The sequence below is a fragment of the Propithecus coquereli genome, unplaced genomic scaffold, assembly GCF_000956105.1.
Source record: "Propithecus coquereli isolate 6110/MARCELLA unplaced genomic scaffold, Pcoq_1.0 Scaffold14, whole genome shotgun sequence".
NCBI lineage: Eukaryota > Metazoa > Chordata > Mammalia > Primates > Indriidae > Propithecus > Propithecus coquereli.
Window position 1 is genome coordinate 5,298,330 of NW_012138302.1, and position 22,972 is coordinate 5,321,301.

The window sequence follows — 22,972 nt, forward strand, 5'->3', positions numbered from 1 at the left end:
GAAAGCTAGAAAATTGTTTTCAAGGAGAAATGTATGATCTACAATTGCAATGTTTAGACATTTGGCAATTGGATAAAATAATGTTTTGAAGAAAATAGGAAAACAGATTGACATAAATGTACATTAGGGTAGCAACTTTCATTTCTTGTACATACACAGTGAAATAGTTCTAGGCAATAAATTCTTGGAAAAGTAGAGTAGGGATTGGATAAATGTCATAGTTTATGACTGAATACATATAAGCAGGTGAAAACTCAAGATGGAGAGGTAATAGTAACCACCTGATAAAGAGACTTAAAACCCTTTCACCTTATAAAAAAGATTGCTTTAGGGTTATAACCTGATATTATAGTTTGATTTTTTTTAAAGATATTAGTTACATTTGTGGCTACTACTGTGGCTATATAAAGAATACTTTTTGTACCCCAATACAAAGAAATATTTATCATTTAACTATAAAAAATATTTTTGATGTTATAGATTCTGGAACTAATACCAAGATTATTGATAAAAGTGACACAGCCACTATTTCTGCCATAGATGTCTTAAAAATAAAGGATAATTGACAATGCAGAATTCTGTAACTATTTCAAGTCAACTACCAAGCTGTAGTTTAGTTCTATAATGTGTTGGCAACATATGACCCTTCAGACCTTTCCTTCATCCCCCATATCCATCCTGTGCTGTTTATTCCACTCTGGATTTCAGATTTTTCATCCCTTTTATTTTCTGTGACAGATTACTGCAGCCCGCTTTGATTTCCTCTCTTCTCTGAATTTCTGTAGCACACTACTAACTTAAGATTTCTGCTAACTTTTGGTAGAATCTACTCCTTGAGGCCAGAATAATTTGTTATATTAAAGAAAGACTAGGTCTTGGGGAAGATAAGAAAGAGAACATTCCAAGCTGAAATCACAGAATGATTTGAGGCCCAAATGTGCATAGCCTAGTGGCTGAAACTATAGGTGTCAGTGAATATTGGATGAATGAACTGATGAACAAATGAGTATATCCTGAGTAGAGTGGCATGGCCAAGTTTACTAGACTGTTCCTTTTAAGTCATTCATTCTTTATACGTTTTTTAGTTCTCTAGGGTACAAAGATGAAAAAATGATTTTGGGGTACAAATTTTAATGGGGCAGACAGAAAAGTAAAAAATTATTAAAATATTACCTGTAATAAGAGGTTTGTTTGCACAACACCTTTGGGAATACAAAGGAGGAAGCTACAGAGGTGGATTGTGTAGGACAGGCCAACTCTCAAAGGCCTTAAATGCAAGACTCAATTGTTTGGACATTATTTTCATCATTATTCAAGATACTATGTCAAAGCATTTTGTGAAGGTTTAGAACAGCACTGATCCTTCCTAGGCTATCCTTGTGGGTCTTAGTAATAGGCCTCTCTCTTTTTTCCTGTCCTAGTCCCATAATTATACTTCAGGTTCAGCTGAAAACAAAAGTCGGGATGTGATTGGGAGAGTCAGCCATCTCTAATGTTTGGAAATACCATCTCAGAAGGTAGTAACCCTTTAATGTTAAGATTTCATAAACATCAAGTTGAGATACCCTAATTGTTGTAGAGACCTGAACTATCTACCTAATTTGAAAGAAATGTTCACTTTGACAGTGCAAATTGAGTATATTTGAAATCTGAAAAGAAAGAACAAGGAAATGAGTGTTGGCTTGAATTTTGCTGAGGTCTTTTTTTTGTTTTTTTTGAGACAGAGTGTTTCTCTGTCCCCCCAGGTAGAGTGCAGTGGTGTCATCATAGCTCACTGCAACCTCAAACTCCTGGGCTCAAGCGATCCTCCTGCCTCAGACTCCTGAGTAGCTGGGACTACGCCCTGCTAATTTCTCTATTTTTGGTAGGGACAGGGTTTGGTCAGGCTGGTCTCGAACTCCTGAGCTCTAGCAATCCTCCTGCCTCGGCCTCCCAGAGTGCTAGGATTACAGGCGTGAGCCACCATGCCTAGCCATGAGTTTTTAAAGATGTGTATTTTCAGAGATCTGTAACTAAACATAAATATTTCTGTCCCAAATTGTTATTTCCAGTCATTTGATTCTTCAAAAATCACAAAGAAGCAAAGTGTTATACCTTACTCTCCAACAACTGGAACTTGTCAAATGAGCCCATTTGCTTCTCCCACAAGCTCTGAAGAACAAGAGCACAGAAATGGACCATCAAATGGTTAGTTGAACATTCTTTTCTACTTATTGTAAGATTTTTCTAGTTATTGGTTAAATCAAGATTTTGATTTAATAATATATGAATCTTTTTGCAGCTGATTTTTCTCTTCTCTCAAAGAATTTAACATAGAAAAGGCTAGAATGTAGATATTATTTTGGACATAAATGTAAACTTTCTAGGCACTTATTTTAAAATGCTGCTGCAGACTTTATTCCCTTCTTATCTCATCCATTAAATAGAAATTATGGCTTGACTGCCTTCAGCTACTATCAATTATAATGGTTACAGATATGCCCCTTAACAAGCTATCCATCATGTGCATAAATTAAAGAGAGCATAACTCAGGTACTGCCGCACTACAGTTTAAGAGTGATACTTCTAAATGTTATTTTTATCCATGTTGTCCATTTAGTTTTATCCACATTTCGTGTATCTTTATATAGCTTGCCTTTATTTATTATATTTCATTCCCTTCTTTTTCTTTACTATTTCAAATGCATTTACAAAATGTTTGTAGAATTTTCCACAGAGAACAACCTAATTTTAATATGAAATTCTTTATTTTAAAATATTGTTAGTTTTTGACCATACATATTTGTTGTTCTCTGGTGGTTTGTTGCTAAAATATTTATTTAAAACCACAAATCTCAATTTCATAGGTTACATTTTTTTCTGTTGAGAAAGGTCATGAATCAGTGACATGTCAGTTTCTATAATATAAAATTTAAATAGGCTCAAATTTAATAAAGTGTGTTTTAGATATGTGGTGATTAGCCTAATTCATATTTTACTGTTTAACATTCATTGAGTGCTAAGCATATACTAGAAGCTACACAGAAACAAAGAATTCTGCTCATTTTAACTAATTTGTTATAATGAAACATATAATGAGATCTTAAACTTTTGAATATCTTTGATTTTACTTTAATCAAATGCTTTTTATCTTAAAGCTATTACTATTAGGTTTGCTTTCACAAAAACGTATAATAGTATGTACATTTTCTTCAAGTTCCATACTTCTGGGTTTTATATACCTATCTTTTTTTAATTAAAATTAATGCCTTAGAGATTGCACATCTCTATTCCGAAATATGAATAGATTTTAAGTTGATATGTACTCAATTTCCATTTTGAAATTAAATATGGACTTAAGGGAACATTCCTTTTGCCCATAAAAAGATTGGTCACATGATTTCAGTTGACATTTAAGTGGATAATTATCACATATTACAGTCCTAAGTAAGCTCTTTTTAAAAAAGTCAGATAGCAGGGGTTTCTGAGGTGCTGGCAATATTCTATTTTTTGACCTACATGATTCAGTCTAGTTATTCATTGGACTGTACATGTATGTTTTACGTACTCTGTAATGTGTATATCTCACATATAGAAGTCTCAAAACAGGAGAATTTTACCTAGGATCCTCAGATTATATCATTTGTAATCATTACATTGTTCATCCTAATGTCATCTTATACATGTCATAAAAATGAGAAAGCCTGACTCTTATGAAATAACTTAAATTCCAAATAAATGAGAAAATGTGACTTATGAAGTCATTTAAGTTCCAAGTGAGGTCATAACCTCTATTAACAACTCCCACTTTTAAAATATTGTACAAAACATAATGTAAAATTTAAATAACATTTTCAAGGACATTTTGGTGCTTTCCTTCACATTTAGGATAAAATCCAAAACCCTTATCATGATTTTTAAAGCCATACATCCATCTAGTACCTGACCACCTCCTTTGCCTTATTTTCTACTACTCTTCTTTTACATTACTTTAGTTACTCTTACTTTCTTGCTATTTGTCATCACGCTTAGCCCTTTCCTGCCACAGAGTCATTGCATTTGTGGTTTTCTCCACATGGAATATTCTTCCTTCAGATATCTACATGTAGTTTCTCTGTATATTTGAACCATGTACTATGTGAACAGAGACTTAACATTAGATTTAAATCTATCTGTAGTTATAAAAGTAAGAAAAAATTGCTTCTATGTCTTCCTTCTACTTAGATTCCATATTGGCCAAATATGGGATGATTTGTTTCAACTCTTCAGTTTATACGTTTAAGAGATACAGTCATGTGCCGCATAATGTTTCAGTCAATGCCAGACTGAATATGCCACAGTGGTCCCACACGATTATAATGGAGCTGAAAAATTCCTATTACCTAGTGACATCATAGCTGTTATAACCTTGTAGTGCAACGCATTATGTGTTTGTGGTGATGCTGGTTTATACAAACCCACTGTACAGCCAGTCATATAAAAGTATAGCACATACAATTATGTAAAGTACATGATAACAGTCATGTGCTGCATAATGACGTTTTAGTCAATGACAGACCACAAATATGACAGTGGTCTCATAAGAGTATAATACCATATTTTTACTGTACCTTTTCTATGTTTAAATATGTTTAGATACACAAATACTTACTATTGTGTTACAGTTGCCTACAGTATTCAGTTCAATAACATGATGTACAGGTTTGTAGCCTAGGTATATAGTAGGCCTAGGAGCAATAGGCCATACCATATAGCCTAGGTGTGTAGTAGGCCATACCATTTAGATTTGCCTAAGTACACTCTATGATATTCGCATGACGAAATCACCTAATGATGCATTTCTCAAAAAGTATCCCCGTAGTTAAGTTATATAACTATATGTGTATGTGTGTATGATATATATCAGTTATATGTTATATTTATATATGTGTGTATATTATTACTGCCCTCCCCCAACTCTTAGCAAATTTCTCTGAATTATTACAGGTGACTCTTGAACAACATGGGTTTAAACTGTATGGGTTCACTTGTACATGGATTTTTTTCAATAAATATATTGGAAAATTTGAGGAGATTTGCAACAGTTTGAACAACCTTGAAGACAAATTTCATAGCCCAAAAATATAGAAAATATTAAGAAAAAGTTAGGTCTATGTCATGAATGCATAAAATATGTGTAGATACTAGTCTATTTTATTATTTACTACCATAAAATATATATAGGTATAAAACCAATGAACACATACACTTAGACCATACATTACACCATTCTCAGTTAAGAGAAATGTAAACAAATGTTAATATGTAGTATTACATCCTAACTGCATAAAATTAACGAGTACATACTATACTACTGTAATGATTTTGTAGACACCTCCTGTTGCTATTGCAGTGAGCTCAAGTGTTGTGAGTATCTGCTGAAAACACCACGTGACACTAATCTTCACGTAAACAGTTTGTCTCTCCAGTAAATCGTGTATGGCAATGAAAGCGATCGCTCATAGTTCTCGTGTATTTTCCATTGTGTTTAGTGCAATACCATAAACTTTGAATAACACTATGGGACCCATACAAAGTGCCACTAGTGATGCTGGAAGTGCTCCCAAGAAGCAGACAAAAGTCAGGGCATTACAAGAAAAAGTCAAATTGCTTGATATGTACTATAGATTAAAGTCTTCAGCTGCTGCTGCCTACCATTTCCAACAATTCATCTTATAAACATACAACACAAACTTGTGGTATTAATAAATACAGCACTGTACTGTAAAAGTGTATTTTTTCTTCCTTATGATTTTCTTAATAACATTTTCTTTTCTCCAGCTTACTTTATTGTAAGAATACACTATATAATACATATACAAATGTGTGTTAATTGACTGTTACCAGTAAGGCTTCTGGTCAACCGTAGGCTATTAGTAAAGTTTCGGGGGAGTCAAAAGTTATACTTGGATTTTTGACTGCATGGGGAGTCAGTGCCCCTAACACCTGTGTTCTTCAAGGGTCAACTGTATGCATTTTAGAAAAAAGGAAGGATGATAAATTTTTCCCCTTTACTCCCAAGAACACTTCAGACTTGTTATTTAATAATGAGGGTAGAAGGATAAACAACAAATTTGCATAGTCAAAGAAAGTACTTGTTAACTGGATGGTAGGTCTGCGGAAATCACCCAGACTGTAGCAATCTAACAGCACAGAGAAATAAAGAAGAGGAGATTGTGATAAAACAGTAAAGAGAAATTATGGACAGAATAAGAAGCTATGGCATCTGCCAAAATAGGAGTACCACAAGAAATAGAATGGGGCAGAGGAAATATTCTAAGATATAAGGACTATCAGTTTTTCATAATTAAGGAAAGATAAGAATTTCCAAATTAAAGTAGCACACTTAGCTTGGGCAAGATAAATTAAAATAAATCTACACTTAGCCAAATCATGGTTAAACTGCAGATCATCAAAGACAAAGAAAATTTTAAAGGCAACCAGAAAAAAGACATTACCTACAGGGAAATGACAGACTGATAGAATACTTCTCATCAGTATCAACAGACTCCAGCAGAAAATGGAATAATAATACCAACTAAGAATCATAGTTGAATTTTTATTTAGGAAGTGAAGATAAAATAAAGATATTTTCAGAGAAAATCTCAGACAGTTTGCTATTTATACATTCTCACTAAAATAACTACTAAAGAATGTACTTCTGTAAGAAGCAAATTGAACCTCAAATAAAGAAGTGGAATACAAAGAGCAATGGTGATGAAATAGATTAGCAAACAGATTGGTAAATCTAATTACAAATCTAATTACAAAAATCTAATTACAAATTTTGCTGACTATAAAGGGAAAGTCAAACAATTTGAGAGGGGCTTAAAAACAAATAATAGACCACACGAGCATGGAAGATAGGGAGGGAACAGAATAGAGGAGTTAAGTGTTTTGAGGTCTTTGTGTTTTCAGGCAGATGATGGTGATGTGGCCCGTTTCTAGGGACGAGAAATGAACACAGAGACAAAGAGACAAAGACACACACAAAGACGGTACAAGACTGCAGCACCTTTCTGCTGTAATTTCTTTATTTATAACACAGCCTGTTTGGCAACTGTCCCACCGAATTTCTTTGTTCCCACACTGTCCCGACTCAACACATCCCTGTTCCTTGTTGTTTCATCTCTGGAGAGCCGATGTTTTCATCCTAAACTCTCTAGCCCTTACTGTTTTCAGATCAGGGCGCCCTGGACTCGCGTTCAAGCCCACAGGCATATTCTGAGAAAAACAACAAGAAACCGTTCCCAGACAAAATGTCCTCTACAGATGGGATATCTATCAATTGACTTTTTAATTGTGTATTTTGTTTTCTTGCCTGTAAAATGTGGAATATAGTAATGCCTACCTTAGAATTGTGATATTTAATTAATTAATACACAAAAATCACTTAGAACAATGCCTGGCATATAGTGTATGTTTGGTACATATTTTAACCATTTTTGTTAATACCAAAAAGACATGAGACAATTGAATCTACAAGGATAGAAAAAGATAACAAAGCAAATATTAACTTTTTATAAAAGCTAGTAGTTGATATGAGAATATTAATATGAATATAGGTTATAGTAGACTTTAAAGCAAAAAGCCTTCATTGAAGTTATTTAATAATAACACCCTTTACATAAGAGAAAAAGAAAGATTCACCACCAGAAAAATAAAAGAATCCTGAGCTATATGTGCATCTAAAACAAAAACTCAAACAAAACATGATAAAATGTGACTGGATAACAAGAAGAAACTGACAAGTCCCCAATCATAGTAGGAAATTTTAAACTACCTCATTGAAAAACTGATGAAGCCAGATATATTAGGAAGGATATAGACAATTTGAACACAATTAGCAAGCTTGATCAAATGAGCAGTAGTCAAACAGGTATAATGCCCAACATATAATAAAGCACACATATAACTTTCACAAAAATATAACCAATTTAGTCACAGGAAATCTCACTGTACTAAAAATTACTATCATACATATCACATTCTCTGACCGGAATTTCATACAATTAGTAATCAATAATAAAAAGGCAGTCCTCCAAAAATTTTAGCCCATGTGTTTGGAAACCAAGAAATTTGTGAATAATTCATTGATCCAAAAATTTATAATGGAAAATATAAAATATTTAGAATTGAATGATAGTAAAAACATGTCAGCACTTAGAGGAAAAATTTATACCTAAATTATACTAAAGCAATTCTTAGTGGAAAATTTATACTGTTGTCCCTTGGTATCTGTGGGGGATTAGATCAGGACACTACTCAGATTCCAAAATCCACAGATGCTCGAGTTCTTTATATAAAGTGGTGTAGTACTTACATATAACCTGCACATATCCTCCCATATACTTTAAATCATCTCTAGATTATTTATAATACTTAATACAATGTAAATGCTATGTAAATAGTTGTTATACTGTATTGTTTAGGGAATAATGACAAGGAAAAGCCTATACATGTTCAGTACAGATACAAGCATCCTTTCTTTTTGGGGGGAATATTTTCAATTCATGGTTGGTTGAATCTATGGATTTGGAAACCACAAATGCAAAGGGCCAGCTATACTTACAAATGCATATACAGTCATGTGTCACTTAATGACAGGGATACATTCTGAGAAATGTGTTGTTAGGCAATTTCATTGTGCAAACATCATAGAGCATGCTTACAAATAAACATGGGTGATATAGCCTACTATATACCTAAGCTATGTGGTATAGCCTGTTACATCTAGGCTACAAACCTGCGTAAGCATATTATTGTATTGAAAACTGTAACACAATAGTATTTGTTTATCTAAACATGGGAAAAGTACAGTAAAAATATGGCATTATAATCTTATGGGACCACTGTAATATATGTGGTCTGTTGACCAAAAGACCATTATACTCAGCATGACTGTATTTATAAAGGAAAAATGATTGAAAACTAATGAACTGAACATTCACCTCAGAAAGACTGAAAAGGAGGCCGGGCGCAGTGGCTCACGCCTGTAATCCTAGCACTCTGGGAGGCCGAGGCGGGCAGATTGTTTGAGCTCAGGAGTTCGAGACCAGCCTGAGCAAGAGCTAGACCCCATCTCTACTAAAAAAAAAAAAAAATAGAAAGAAATTATCTGGACAACTAAAAACATATAGAAAAAATTAGCCGGGCATGGTGGCGCATGCCTGTAGTCCCAGCTACTCGGGAGGCTGAGGCAGTAGGATCGCTTGAGCCCAGGAGTTTGAGGTTGCTGTGAGCTAGGCTAATGCCATGGCACTCACTCTAGCCCAGGCAACAGAGTGACACTCTGTCTCAAAAAAAAGAAAGACTGAAAAGGAACAAAAGAATGAACCCAAAAAAGTAGAGAAGAAATAATAAAAATATGAACAGAAATTATTAAATAGAAAACAGGGCAATAATGAAGAAAAGCAACCAAATCAAAAGCTGGTTCTTTGAAAAGTCTAATAGAATGGTAGGCCTCTGGCAACACTGATTTTTTTTTTCATATGAGAAAAGGAATAAACAATCTGTATCCCAAAAGAACTGGTAAACTACTGTCTCCTTAAATCTATGATGAGCAATTTGAGATATATGAACCAAATGTTTCTTAATGTGGTCCACAATCTAATTTGGGTTAAATATTTAAAAACCTATATTTTTGTTGTTACTACTCAAATATTACTGTTTCAGCAGATAAAAAGCAATTCTAATTTTCTCATTGATAGCTTTCTATTCAGTAATACAGGTAATATTTTAAGAATATTACATTTCTTTCTTTGGGACTTAAATAAAGGTATTTTTGTTTTGAATAAAAAAAGAACCATTAACATTGTTATTTTTGTGAGTTGATCCTCTTAAGAGGTTCTTTACTCTCTACTCTTATTTATTAATATTAATTTGGTTAATTAAAATAACAGGATCATATCAGGATCTCATTCACTTTTTAGCCTTCAGGCCTTAACTTGATCTGCAATTAACTCCAAAAAAGTTACTGACCTGTGTGTGACCACCTTAGACAAATCATTTGAACCTCTGTGGGTCAAAGTTTTCTTTAACTCTTAACTTTGGGTTTGAGACCAAAATGATGCCGGTGATCTTTACCAGCTATAACATATATGTATCTAGAAGCAGCATAATACCAGCCTAAATCTATTTGAACTTTAGATTAATTTATCAACAAGCATATCATGGTTAAAAGCACAGTCTTTACAGTCAGATGGCTGGATTTCAATGCTGACTCTGCCACTCACTAACTTTATGGGCTTGGAGAAGTTATGTAATCATTCTTTGCCTCTGTTTTCTCATCTATAAAATGGAAACAAGAGCAACTATGTCAGTTGTTGTGCAAATTAATTGGTTATCATATGTAACATGTTTAAGACAGTGGCTGGCCCTGATAAAAACCATTTAGTATTAGGTATTATCATCATCATCATTGATTGCACTTCCAAATGTTACGATTTGTTGAAAGGTATCTTCATTAGTTAGGGAAAGGGCTCTTATATGTTATAGCTGGTAAAGATCACCGGCATCATTTTGGTCTCAAACTCTCTGGAGCCTTACCAGAAAGTTCAAGTACAATTCTGAATACAGTCCAGATTCAGTGATGTTATATACATTTAAAACTAATGTTTTGTGAAACCACTTAAACTGAGTCAAGTACACCACTGTTAACTTATAACTTTGCAAGAAAAATGCTATATAGATTCCACAGTCCTTTAGTACGATATATGTTGTGTTTACTTTTTAAAATATAATGGAATGAAATAAAGGAAAGCAATTATTAAGTAAGTGGAAAACTCTTTTAATGATATGTTATACTACTCAACAGTCTTTGATAACGGATCCAAGTGTTAATTCTTCGAAATGTTAAAATTCCTCATATTTAATATTTGAAAAGTACTTAAAAACGTAAGTCCTTCCATGAGAAGATTGAGATTGAGATCCACGTTTTACAGAGTGAGATATTTGATTAGTGTTTACCATAATAAAAATGTTTAGAAAGGCATTGAACACCTGGTAAAAATTCAAATAAAGCATTGTTTACTCTTTCTCATCTAATGTTACTAACTGCTGGTACTGAAATGTGAAAATGAATTATAAGTTAAAGGAACAAAGTAATTTTAATACTTAATTTTGGAGCTTTATTGAATGCAGACACTATAGTACAAAATTCAGGACATTAATATTGCCCTTTAGGCAAAGATTTTCTGAAATGAAGGTTTAATGTATAACTTGGGTTTTCATTTGTGGTTTTCTACAAAACGTAATTTTCAGCTTGCTTGATTTTTTTTTTCTTAAGAGAGATTTTAATAGATTTATTTCTCCAAAGTTCTCTAAAATCAGAAATAAAATATTGTTACTCTTTTTCCCTTACATCCTTTATTAAATTAACTTTTAACCATATTATTCTTTTTGGAATTTAGGGACACAGACTTGTCAGTTAATGAAACATTAATAAACAAGAGAAATAATGCTTTAGCAAAATGTCTAAATCATAAGTTTTTCTCTTTTTGCCATTAACATTTTGCCATTAACATAACTGTTTAATTATGATAGGATGGGGTAGGGGAGAAAGAAGTCATGAGGTCCAAAGTACAGTGAAGGAAATTATTGTTAATAAATTTCTAAACCAATTTATTCAATGAAATTATAAGTACTAGAGATTAGAAATTATAATTTAAATAAGCTTTTTCCCAAGTAATAGGAATAAGCAAGAGTAATGGAATATAAATTAAACAAAGGGAAAAAATGTAAACTAGAATTGAAAAATCTGTTCTAGGCAATAATATATTTCTTAATATATTAATAAATTCTACTTGAAAAATTAAAGAAATTGCCATTGTATTTTATGTATATTTTGTTTCATCTGGAAGTATTGGATCCTCTGCAGTATTACCTAGAGCTATACTATTCGGTACATGGGGGTATTGAACATTTGGAGTGTGGCTAGTCTGAATTGAGATACACTGTAAGTATAAAGTCTACACCAGATTTCAAAAAGTTAGTATGAAAAAAAGAATATAAATTATCTCATTAATAATTTTTTTGTCCTTTTTTCTACCTGCCTGGCTGAATGACTTTAAATCATTATTTATTTTATATTGATTACATTGTAAAAGTATATATTTTAGGTATATTGGGTTAAATAAGATATAAAATAAATAAAATGATGGTCAAGGGATAAAAAATTTCAGGTAGGAGGAATAAGTTCAGGAGATCTGTTGTATAATATGGTGACGATAGTAAGTAACAATGTGTTATATACTTGAAAATTGCTAAGGGAGTTAATTTTAAGTGTTCTCACCACAAAAAAAGAAAATGGTAAGTATGTGGGGTAATGAATATGTTAATCAGCTTGATTTGGCCATTGTACTATGTATACATATATTAAAACATATTGTACACTACAAATATGTATAATTTTCATTTGTCAATTTAAAAAATAAAGAGCCAGGTATTTTCATCCCTAAAATTAAATTTATTTGACTGTGATATCACTAAGAACTTTACTGTTTTCTAGGTATTAGTGTCATCAATCCCTTATTGTTAACTTGGGGAAAAAATAGGGGTGAAATAATGCAAACTGGAAGCCTTAATATGATATCTTTCATTAAAATATTTGATGAAAGTATCCTTTATTTAGTAAAGTTTACTAGAGGATTTAAACCTAATTATATTATCAAATTGGATTGCTCTAGTTTTCTCTTTAATATGCCCAGTGGAAATATCACTCAAAAGATTGTTTCTTCTATACAATACCTTAGTGAATAAAAAAATAGGAGAATGGGAAATAAGAAAAACAAAATAGGATACTTTTTCTTTTCCTACCATTCTTTCATTTGTCCACCCTTTTATTTTCTATTTAAAATTTGGCAATCCGCTTGGGTGTGGTGGCACGTGCTTGTAGTCCCAGCTACTCAGGAGGCTGGGGTGGGAGGATCACTTGAGCCCAGGAGTTCTGTGCTGTAAGACACTATGCCAGTTGGTGTCTGCACAAAGTTCTGCATCAATATGGTGACTTCCCAGGAGCTGGGATGTCCATCCAGGTTGCCTAAGGGAAAAGTGAACTGGCCCATTTCGGAAATGGAATTGATCAGTAGCGGGATTGGCCTGTGAATAGCCAGGGCACTTCACAGCATAGCAAGCATAGGGAGACCCCTCACCCACCTCCCCCCACACACACAAAATATATATGTATATATATAAAATTTGGCAATCTGAATTCTATTCAAATTTAATGATTTCTCCCTTTATGTCCTCTTTTTTATTATACACACATATAGGAAAGAGAAAAAAATTGAATCCTCTCAGTTTAACTGAAAGAAAGGAATCTACAATGGAAGACAATGATGAGTAAGTTTGTTTTTGAAACTATATGCTTCTTACAGGAAGAGGTTCATATTTGTTAATATGATAACTTAAGAGAAATCATTTGTAGAAACTAATAGTTTATTCCTGAGCTGAAATATTCTTTCTTAAAGAAATAAATTACCTTAGTTGTGATGTGTTTTTTGCAGAAAAGGAAAAGCCTACCCTCAAATTCATATGGAATTACAAGAGACCCCAAATAGTCAAAGCAGTCTTGACAAAGAATAACAAAATTGGAGGACTCCCACTTCCTGATTTCAAAACTTACTCTAAAGCTACAGTAATCAAAACAGTTTGATACTGGTATAAAAATAGACATACAGACCAATGGAATAGAATTAAGGGTCCAAAAATAAACCCATGCATCTATGGCCAATTGATTTTGACAACGGTGCCAAGTCCATTTAATGGAGAAAGAAGAGACTCTTCAATAAATGTTGCTGGCACAACAAGATTTCCATGTACAAAAGAACGAAGTTGGAATGCTTCCTCACACCATGTAGAAAAATTAACTCAAAATGAATCAATGACCTAAATATAAGGACTAAAGCACTAAAACCATTTATAAAAGAAAATATAGGGGTAAATCTTCATGATCTTGAATTTGGCAGTAGAGTTTTAGATAATGAAACTAAAAGACAAACAGAAGACAAAATAAATTTGAACTTTATCAAAGTTTAAACCTTTAGTGCTTCAAAGTATACCATCAAGAAAGTGAAAAGTAGGAGTGGGGGAAGTGAGGAGGGGTAATGTTCACACCTAACAGGTGCAGTGTGCACTATCTTGGGGATGAGCAGGCTTGTAGCTCTGACTTGGGTGGTACAAAGGCAATATATGTAACCTGAATATTTATACCCTCATAATATTCTGAAATAAAAAAAAAAACAAAAGAAAGAAAGTGAAAAGACAACCCACAGAATGGGAGAAAATATTTTCAAATCATATATCTCTTAAGGATTTAACATCCAGAATGAAGAATTCCTAGAACTCAACAACAAAAAGACAATCCAATTTAAAAATAGGCAAAGATTTTAATAGGCATTTCTTCAGAGAAGTTATACAAATAGTCAATAAGCACATGAAAAGATGTTGAACATCATTAGTCATTAAATAAATGCAAATCAAAAGCACAGTGAAATACTACCTTACACCTACTAGGATGGCTCTTTAAACAAACAAAAAAAAATGGAAAATAACAAGTGTTGACAAAAATGTGGAGAAATTGGAATCCTTATACATTGTAGCTCCTGTGGAAAACAGTGCGGTAGTTCCTCAAAAAGTTAAACATAGAATTACCATGTGACCAAGCAATTCCGTTTGTAAATACATGCTCAAAAGAATTGAGAACAATGACTCCAACAGATATTTGTACACCAGTGTTCATTCCAGCATTATTCACAATAGCCAAAAGATGGAAACAACCCAAATGTTCATAAACAGATGAATGGATAACCAAAATGTGGTATATATACATGCAATGGAATATTATTCAGTTATTAAAAGGAATGTAGTTCTGATACATGCTTACAACATGGATGAACCTTCAAAACATTACACTAAGTGAAATAAGCCAGACACATAAGGACAAATATTGTAAGATTCCAATTGTATGCAATATCTAAAATAGACAAATTCAAAGAGACAGAAAGTAGATTAGAGGTTACTAGAGGTTGGGGACAGGGGTCATGAGGAATTATTGCTTATTGGTTACACAGCTTCTGTTTGTAGGAATAGAAAGTTTTGGAAACTGATAGTGGTCATGGTTGTGCAACATCGTGAATGTAATGAATTTCTCTGAATTGTACACTTAAAAATGTTTGCAATGAGGGTCGGGTGCAGTAGCTCATGCCTGTAATCCCAACACTTTGGGAGGCCGAGGCAGAAGGATTATTGAGGCCAAAAGTTCGAGACCAGCCTGGGCAACATAGCGAGACCTTGTCTCTGTAAGAAATTTAGCAAGGCGTGGTGGCACATACCTGTAGTTCTAGCTACTCGGGAAGCTGAGGCAAGAGGACCACTTGAGCCTAGGAGTCGAAGGTTGCAGTGAATTATGATCATGCCACTGCACTCTAACCTGGGTGACAGAGCGAAGAAGCCCTGTCTCAAAAAAAAAAAAGTTTAAAATGACAAATTCTGTTGTATATATTTTACCACAGTAAAAAAAATTTTAAATAGTCCTAAACATGGGGGGATTTTTTTTTGACAAGAAGGTGTCAATTTTATTTATATTGACCAGATTTTTTTTATTTGACCAGTCTTCAGGAAAAATGCTTTTAATTAATTAATATATACATAGGAATCACCTGGAAATGCATATTTCTAGTTCCCATCTAGAGACATTCTTGATTAGTAGATCTTGGATACAGCCTAGGAATTTCTATTTTAACAATTTGAGAAATTCTGATGCCAGTCATAAGTAAATTATACTTTTGGAAGTATAGTGTAATGATTAAGAACATAGGGCCAAACACACCTGGGTCCAAGTTCTGACTCTGCCCCTTGTTATTAACCCTGGATAATTAAATAATTTCTTTGTGCTTCAGTTTTCATATCTGTAAAATGGAGATAATATTTATTACAGAGAGTTTTGAAAATTAAATATGATACAGCTTGTAAAGTAACAAATATGGTGCCTTGAACTTAGAAAGCACTGAAAATTGTTGGCAGTATATTCATTGTTATCATAATCCAACTATCATCTAAAGTAATTCAGTGACCTATTAACCTTTTTCTGTATGAATCATAGTATTGTAAGGATAAAGAAAAACCTGAGGATTTCATCTCTGTTGTGTAGATGTAACTCTCAAGACTTGAGATTTTATAAAAGTATAATTTCTTAGAGGTAGTAACTTTCAGATAAGTTTTATTTTTTGTTTTTATTTCAGAATATTATGGGGATACAAACATTTTGGTTGCATATAATGCCTTTGCCTCACCCAAGCCAGAGCTACAAGCGTGCCCTTCCCCCATACAGTGCTACTCAGATGACAGCTTTTAGTAATGGAATGAATTAAGAGTTTATTTGTGGCTTTTTAGAGTATTGTATTAGTAGAATGGTAAGGCAGAAATCTGAATATAAGAGTTTAATTTCTATATATTTAGTTCATTGATCCATCAAATATTTATTGGGTACCTATCATACTACAGACACCATATTAGATAACATGGGTTGTGACAGTAAATAAGATACTGGTATTCATGGAACTTGCCTGCCCTCATGGAACTTACAATCTAATGAGGAAGACACATGTCAAACAATTGGAAGTTACAAAAGGAGGAAAATCAGGATCATTAGAGGCCATTATCATGGCTTTTCAAGATTTTACCTCCTTGCTATATCCACAGTGCCTACACTGTTAGTACAGTAGGTACCATGGCTTGCAGGCTAAGAATCTCTGAGAAATCACTGGGCTCCTTTTTCATCTGCTCTTCTCCTTTGCTTCACTTTCTTCTACATCAAGGATGGCACAGCAGCTTCTGAGTTAATGCTTGCTAACAACCTGCATCAACAAATCTTAATTAGAAGCACCAATTTAATGATAGTTTCTCTTTGTTCTTTTAGTTCTCTCCTCAGAATACATCTGAGGAACTTTATAGGGAAAGGGAAAATGATTAAACTAAATTTGAAGCTAAGAATGGAAAATAATTGAAAGTGGTCAAGATAGGAAAAACCTAGAACTGGAGCAGAATGATAGTTTTGATAGTCAAGTTATACATGACTTGCTTGAGACTGAAGAAATTAATATAGAGGGAATTAAAGGCATAATTAATGGATATATTCAAGGCTTCCCCTGGATTTTATTTGGCTGCAGCATCTAATTTCAGTTGGTCTTCAGAATAATAAAGACTTTCACTTTGAGGAATATGAGAAAACTCTGAGTTTCACAATGAGACTCTTCTAAGCAAATTGGAAAAATACACTGAAAATCCTGAATTTTTGACATAAGGCTTTCTTAAGGGAAAAACTTAAGATGCTAAAAAAGAAAGCTGCTAGATTTTTACTCTAATGATAAACAAGAAGAATGTTAATTCAAGGAGGACCAAGATTTCATATTTCTCAAGTTGTGCTACAATAATGTTTGATCATAATACAGGGCTTGATTGAATGTTGTAAGAATGCCATGAAACTGGTAGTAGTCACTGGATATCTGGATGCAGTAGCCCCATCAACGTCTGGATGATTCAAAAGGCCATTATAAGATAAAGGATTTGATCCAATTTAGTCTAGCCAGAGGCAAATCTGTTGAAAGGAACGGTATTCTGTAAGATATGAATGGCACCCACTGATGATACTTCTACTGACCAACTTCAAAGGGAGAGCAACAATAACTTTCAAATTTTATACCATAATAAACTTGAGAAATATATTCTGAAGGCAGCTTAAAAGAAATGAAAAGTTATTGGTTTTCAGAAATAAATAAATTAGTGAAGGAACATCATGATGATATTAAAGACTCTAAGCAAACAATAATGCTATCTTAGGGCAGCAAAGTAGAATTTGAACCATACATTGAAAATATAGAAAGAGGCTCTCAGTAGCAGTGAAAATTTACTTTCCAGCATAAGTGGGATTAAGTATGTTTATAAGAAGTGCCATTTTGTCCAAAATGAAGAAAGTGGCAGCCATATTTCCCCCAAAATCTGCTCAGCAAATAATTTATCTCCAAAGATTATAAAGGCTTCTCCAATGAATCAGAAGATGTGGAAACGAAAACACTTCCTGAATTTCTCAGGATTTAACAGTTGTATGATAGTTACAAAATGATTCATGGAAATTTAGTTGCTATCAAGGTGGTTGAAAGAGTTGATTTCCTCTAGGAAGAAGAATATAGAGGAGGAGGAGGAGAGGAAAGGAAATTAAAAATGAGAAGAGCAATGGTGTGTCCACTGGTCTACTTGATCCTGCATTGGAGACAAATGTCACTGAAAAAGCAGCTTAGGCATGTCAAGGATGTCTTGAAAACAACTTCCCCAGATAATTGATACTTAGTCCATACAACTCTCCAAGGTTGTAAAGACCTTTTCCTTAGCTGAGCTCCTCGGTAACTTTCTTAATTTGGGAGAGCTGCTAGTAGGTTCTTTAGGAATGCTACACTGCACAACTCCTGGGGGGCACCATTCACATCTTACTCTATGTAAGTGCCCATTGGAATTATTCAAGATGGCAGCCCTACAGGACCCAGCCTTTCCCACACAATTCCCTGAAGGTCAAAAGGGAGTATTATCAGCTCTTTAAGATATAAGACAGTTTGGAAATACTCTTGCACTCCATTCCTCCCAGGGAAGGGATGGAAGATGCAAGGTAAGAAGTTCCCAGGATTCCTTCTCGTAGCAAAGTATTAATAGCTTATTTGCCTCCACCTTGCACCCTGTGGCACTTAGTAGGCTTTGGCATCATGTAGAAGGTAGAGGGTCCCAGCTTGGGTGGGGGTCACTTACATCCTTTTGTTCCTGCAGGCTTTTGGAGCCCAATGGGAGGGGCAGGAATCCCTTTATGTCACCATCTCTCAAACTTGAGGTTCCACTGTTAAGCAGTTGGGGCCTCAGACGATGACATTTAATTGAAAATACATAATAATAAAGGAAAATTTTTAAAGAAAAATCACCCATAATTCTGTCCTCTCATAATTTTTAATTTTTGTATAATGCTGTCAACTCTCCATTTCTTGTTTGCATACTTAGATATAAATTTTACTTAGATGAAACATACTGTACATATATATTGTGTATGAAAATTTTAACATTTTGTCATCTTTGTCCTATTTTTAATAGCACAGAAATTAATGTTTAATACTGATGTGATGTTGAAAAGCATTTAAATAGAATTTTTGGTTTCTCTCATAAAATCGATAGTATAGATTTGTGCTGTCTGAAATAGTAGTCACTAGCCACATGTGGCTAATGAGCACTTAAATGTGGCTAGTCTGGAATGAGATGTGTTGTAATTGTAAAGTACACATGGGATTTGAAAAAGAGTGTAAACTATCTCAATAATTTTTATGCTGGTTACATGTTGCAATGGTAATATTTTAGATATATTGGGTTAAAGAAAATATATTATTAAAATTAAGCTTACCTGTTTCTTTTTACTCCTTTTAATGTGGCTGCTAAAAAATTTTAAATTACATATGTGGCTTGCATTGTATTTCTGCTAGACTGTGTTGACATAGATTATCATGTTCAGCTATGGGATCTTAAAATTGGAAAAGAAACCAAAATTACAACAATAAGGGAATGGTTAAATCATCTTTGGTAGGTAGAATGAGAGGAACTGAAACTCTGTAAGAGATTGTGCTGGTAAAGGAATGAAAGAATGAAGGAGGAGCATTTATATCTTTTACCACTTTGAAAACTGTAAAGAAAGGATGAGAAAACTGAATCTAAGTTCTTTTAAAAAGAATTAGAGCTCTGAAAATGACTTGCTGTGTTTAAATACTCTTGGTAAATATTTTTTTCCTCATTCCTAGATTCATGATGTTGCTATCTAAAGTTGAGAAATCATCAGAAGAAATCATGGAGATAATGCAAAATTTAAATAGTATACAGGTTTGCCTTTTTTTCACATAGTTTTTTCTTACTTCTACTACCTCATTTGGAAAGGATAATAGGAAAAAAGCCTCAGATAGAGAATCTAATCCAGGAAAGCATTTGTAGGGAATATGTTTAATTTACTTTTCATGGGAATTTTTTTCTTATAAGAACATTAATAGTTTAGTAATATCTGACTTTTTTACATTTAAGTAAATTTGTAGATTATGTTTACTCTAGTTGGTTAATAATAAATTGTTTTTATTCGGGCATTTTAGGGCTTGTAATAGTTGACTTAGCAGAAAAAGTTAAATTTCCTAACATAGAGTTTACATTTTTCAAATGAAGGAAACAATGTATACTGCATTTTCTCTGGATTTGTCAATAATCTTATACGTGTAGAGAATTTACTTAACTCATTAAAGATGGCTTTCTTTTAGGCTTTGGAGGGCAGCAGAGAGCTTGAAAATCTCATTGGTATCTCCAGAACATCATATTTCTTAAAAAGAGAAATGCAGAAAACCAAAGAACTGAGTAAGAAGAATTTATGAGTTTTCAATGACAGTAATTTTAAAGATAAACTATAATTTTTCTCATTTAAATTTGATAGACATCTTTATATATACCACTACTGGACATGTGATAAAAATGCTATTGTCTTCTTTAAATAAGAAGCCACATATCTTTTACCATGGTATGTTATTTGGGGATCCCTCTTGAATGTGAAGGAAAAGAATGTATTTTAGAAACTGGCAGTAGGCTTTTTTTATGTAGCACTCATTTTTAAAATAAGATATGAGCCGGGCATGGTGGCGCATGCCTGTAGTCCTAGCTACTCAGGAGGCTGAGGTAGGAGGATCACTCAAGGTCAGGAGTTCAAGACCAGCCTGAGCAAGAGCGAGACCCCTGTCTCTACTAAAAATAGAAAGAAATTAGCTGGACAACTAAAAACATATAGAAAAAGTTAGCCGGGCAGGGTGGCGCAAGCCTGTAGTCCCAGCTACTTGGGAGGCTGAGGCAGGAGGATCGCTTGAGCCCAGGAGTTTGAGGTTGCTGTGAGCTAGGCTGACGCCACGGCACTCTAGCCTGGGCAACAAAGTGAGACTCTGTCTCAAAATAAGTAAATAAATAAATAAAATAAGATATGATAAGGTATTGTATTTTATATTTGATACCTATAAATATGTATTACTTTGAATTATTTTTGCCATAAAGTTGTTTCTTACAAGTAATGAGAAATTATTCATATTCTATGTTAATTCTTAATATGGAATTTTTTTTCTTTTAGTGACAAAAGTAACAAAACAAAAACTGTTTGAAAAGAAGAGTTCAGGACTTCTTCACAAAGGTAAAGAGTTATGTTTTAGTTTATTACATAAAGAGATACTTTCACCTCATTTCACTACTTAAAACCAATCATCATGGGTTCTTTTTAATGTGTTCTTTTAAAAGACCATGAATCTCATTTGTAAAGCCTTATATTGTATTTAGCAGAAGACAGTATCTGATGAGATCAACTTCCCTGATGATTGAACTTTTTTTTTTTTTTTTCAGGATATTATGGGGGTACAAACATTTTGGTTACATGTTATGACTTTGCCACACCGGCATGATTGAACTTTTTAAATGTCTTTTGAAATACAATTTTCAGTGTGAGATTTAATTTTGTCTTTTCATTAAAATTTCTTTTTAAGAAAACAGAAGAAGAGGGGCAATAATGCACTGATATACTGCAGTTTTCAGTGGTACCTTAGAAGGATACACAAAGCACTGAAAGTTATTTTGTAACCAGTAATCTGGAATCTTTCAAATCATTAATGATCTACTATGAACTCCTATGCTTCTGAGCATTTCATAGCATGGGAAACTAAATTAGCAGTTTTTAAATTCCCATAGGAAATACACAGCCACACCTCAATAAGCAAATTAATCATGGACTATACAATATTAAAACCTTTAGACCAACGTAAAAGTGATCATTTTAATAGTACCGATATGGATGTCATTTAGTAATCTTTGCAAGGAGTATTAGGCCTTGAAATGAATAGCTATGTTTCAGTCTACCATTTTTAAGTGCCAATGACTACCAATAATTACTATAGTTTTAATACCAGGATCAACAGATCTTTACAGCAACATCGCAAGATAGCTATACTGTATTATCATTGTCATCATAGACAAGGAACAAAGACACAAAAAATATTAAGTAACTTGCCCAAAGACACTTCTACTTAAGTGACAAAGCAGGGATTCTGACTAAAGACCAATCTGATCTCAAAAACTATGGTCTTTTCATTATTCCATGTTGTCTTTTCCTGAAACAAATGAAATCATCTGGTCATCCCAACTTTCAGATTCAAACTTGACACATAACTGAAACTGCTTCAACTATCTAGTATGTTAAGGTTTAGGACTATTAATAAGCCAGGAGTAAGTTTGTAACGGAAAGTGCTGGGATTCCCAGCAAGTCAGATCCCATGGTTAACTGGGTCACGGCAGGGCAGCAGCCATGGCAAGACTCTTTCAAAGCTCACGTGGGAAGGGAGTTGAGCAGGCTTCCTGGGCCTTTCACTTGAACAGCTGACTTCTACTGTGCTCCCAAGAATTTAAGAATATGGCTTAGGATCTCTTCTGTCTTGCTTTAGTTGTATAACTTGATTAGAATGTGTAACTGAGTTTCAGTGATTTCAATCTCTCCTAACTTGACAAGTTTTAAAGAATCATAATGGGAAATTGAAATATTTATTATTTCCCAGCTAGAAAAAAATCTTTCTTGTCTATATTCTATGCCAATACTGTGATTTTTAAAAAAATCTGTAACTTTCTAGAACTAATTAGAATCAGGCTTCACATAGTTGGCTTTTGCAGACAGCTTTGAGAAATGAAGGGGAAAAATTCTAGAACAAGTAAGTGAATTGTCACAGCTAATAATATAAAAAAATTTTTTTCAAAAATGTTAATACTTCATTAAAATTTTCCTTCTAGGGGATACTTTTGTCATCTCCTTTCAGTTAACTAATACACATCAATCAATTCTTTGTGTGTTTTCACATGGTCAGCCTTAAAATTA

General features: G+C 33.5%; 1 protein-coding gene across 1 annotated transcript in view; it reads left to right on the plus strand.

Moving 5' to 3' along the window:
- ITGB3BP (integrin beta 3 binding protein (beta3-endonexin)) overlaps positions 1-22,972 on the plus strand; it is a 66,044-nt gene that overhangs the window by 12,746 nt on the left and 30,326 nt on the right. The window contains exons 2-6 of the mRNA XM_012639486.1: positions 2,052-2,187; positions 13,290-13,359; positions 19,842-19,920; positions 20,343-20,436; positions 21,191-21,250. Of these exons, the coding sequence (XP_012494940.1) occupies positions 2,124-2,187; positions 13,290-13,359; positions 19,842-19,920; positions 20,343-20,436; positions 21,191-21,250 (367 nt within the window). The 5' untranslated portion in view covers positions 2,052-2,123. The remainder of the gene's footprint in view (positions 1-2,051; positions 2,188-13,289; positions 13,360-19,841; positions 19,921-20,342; positions 20,437-21,190; positions 21,251-22,972) is intronic.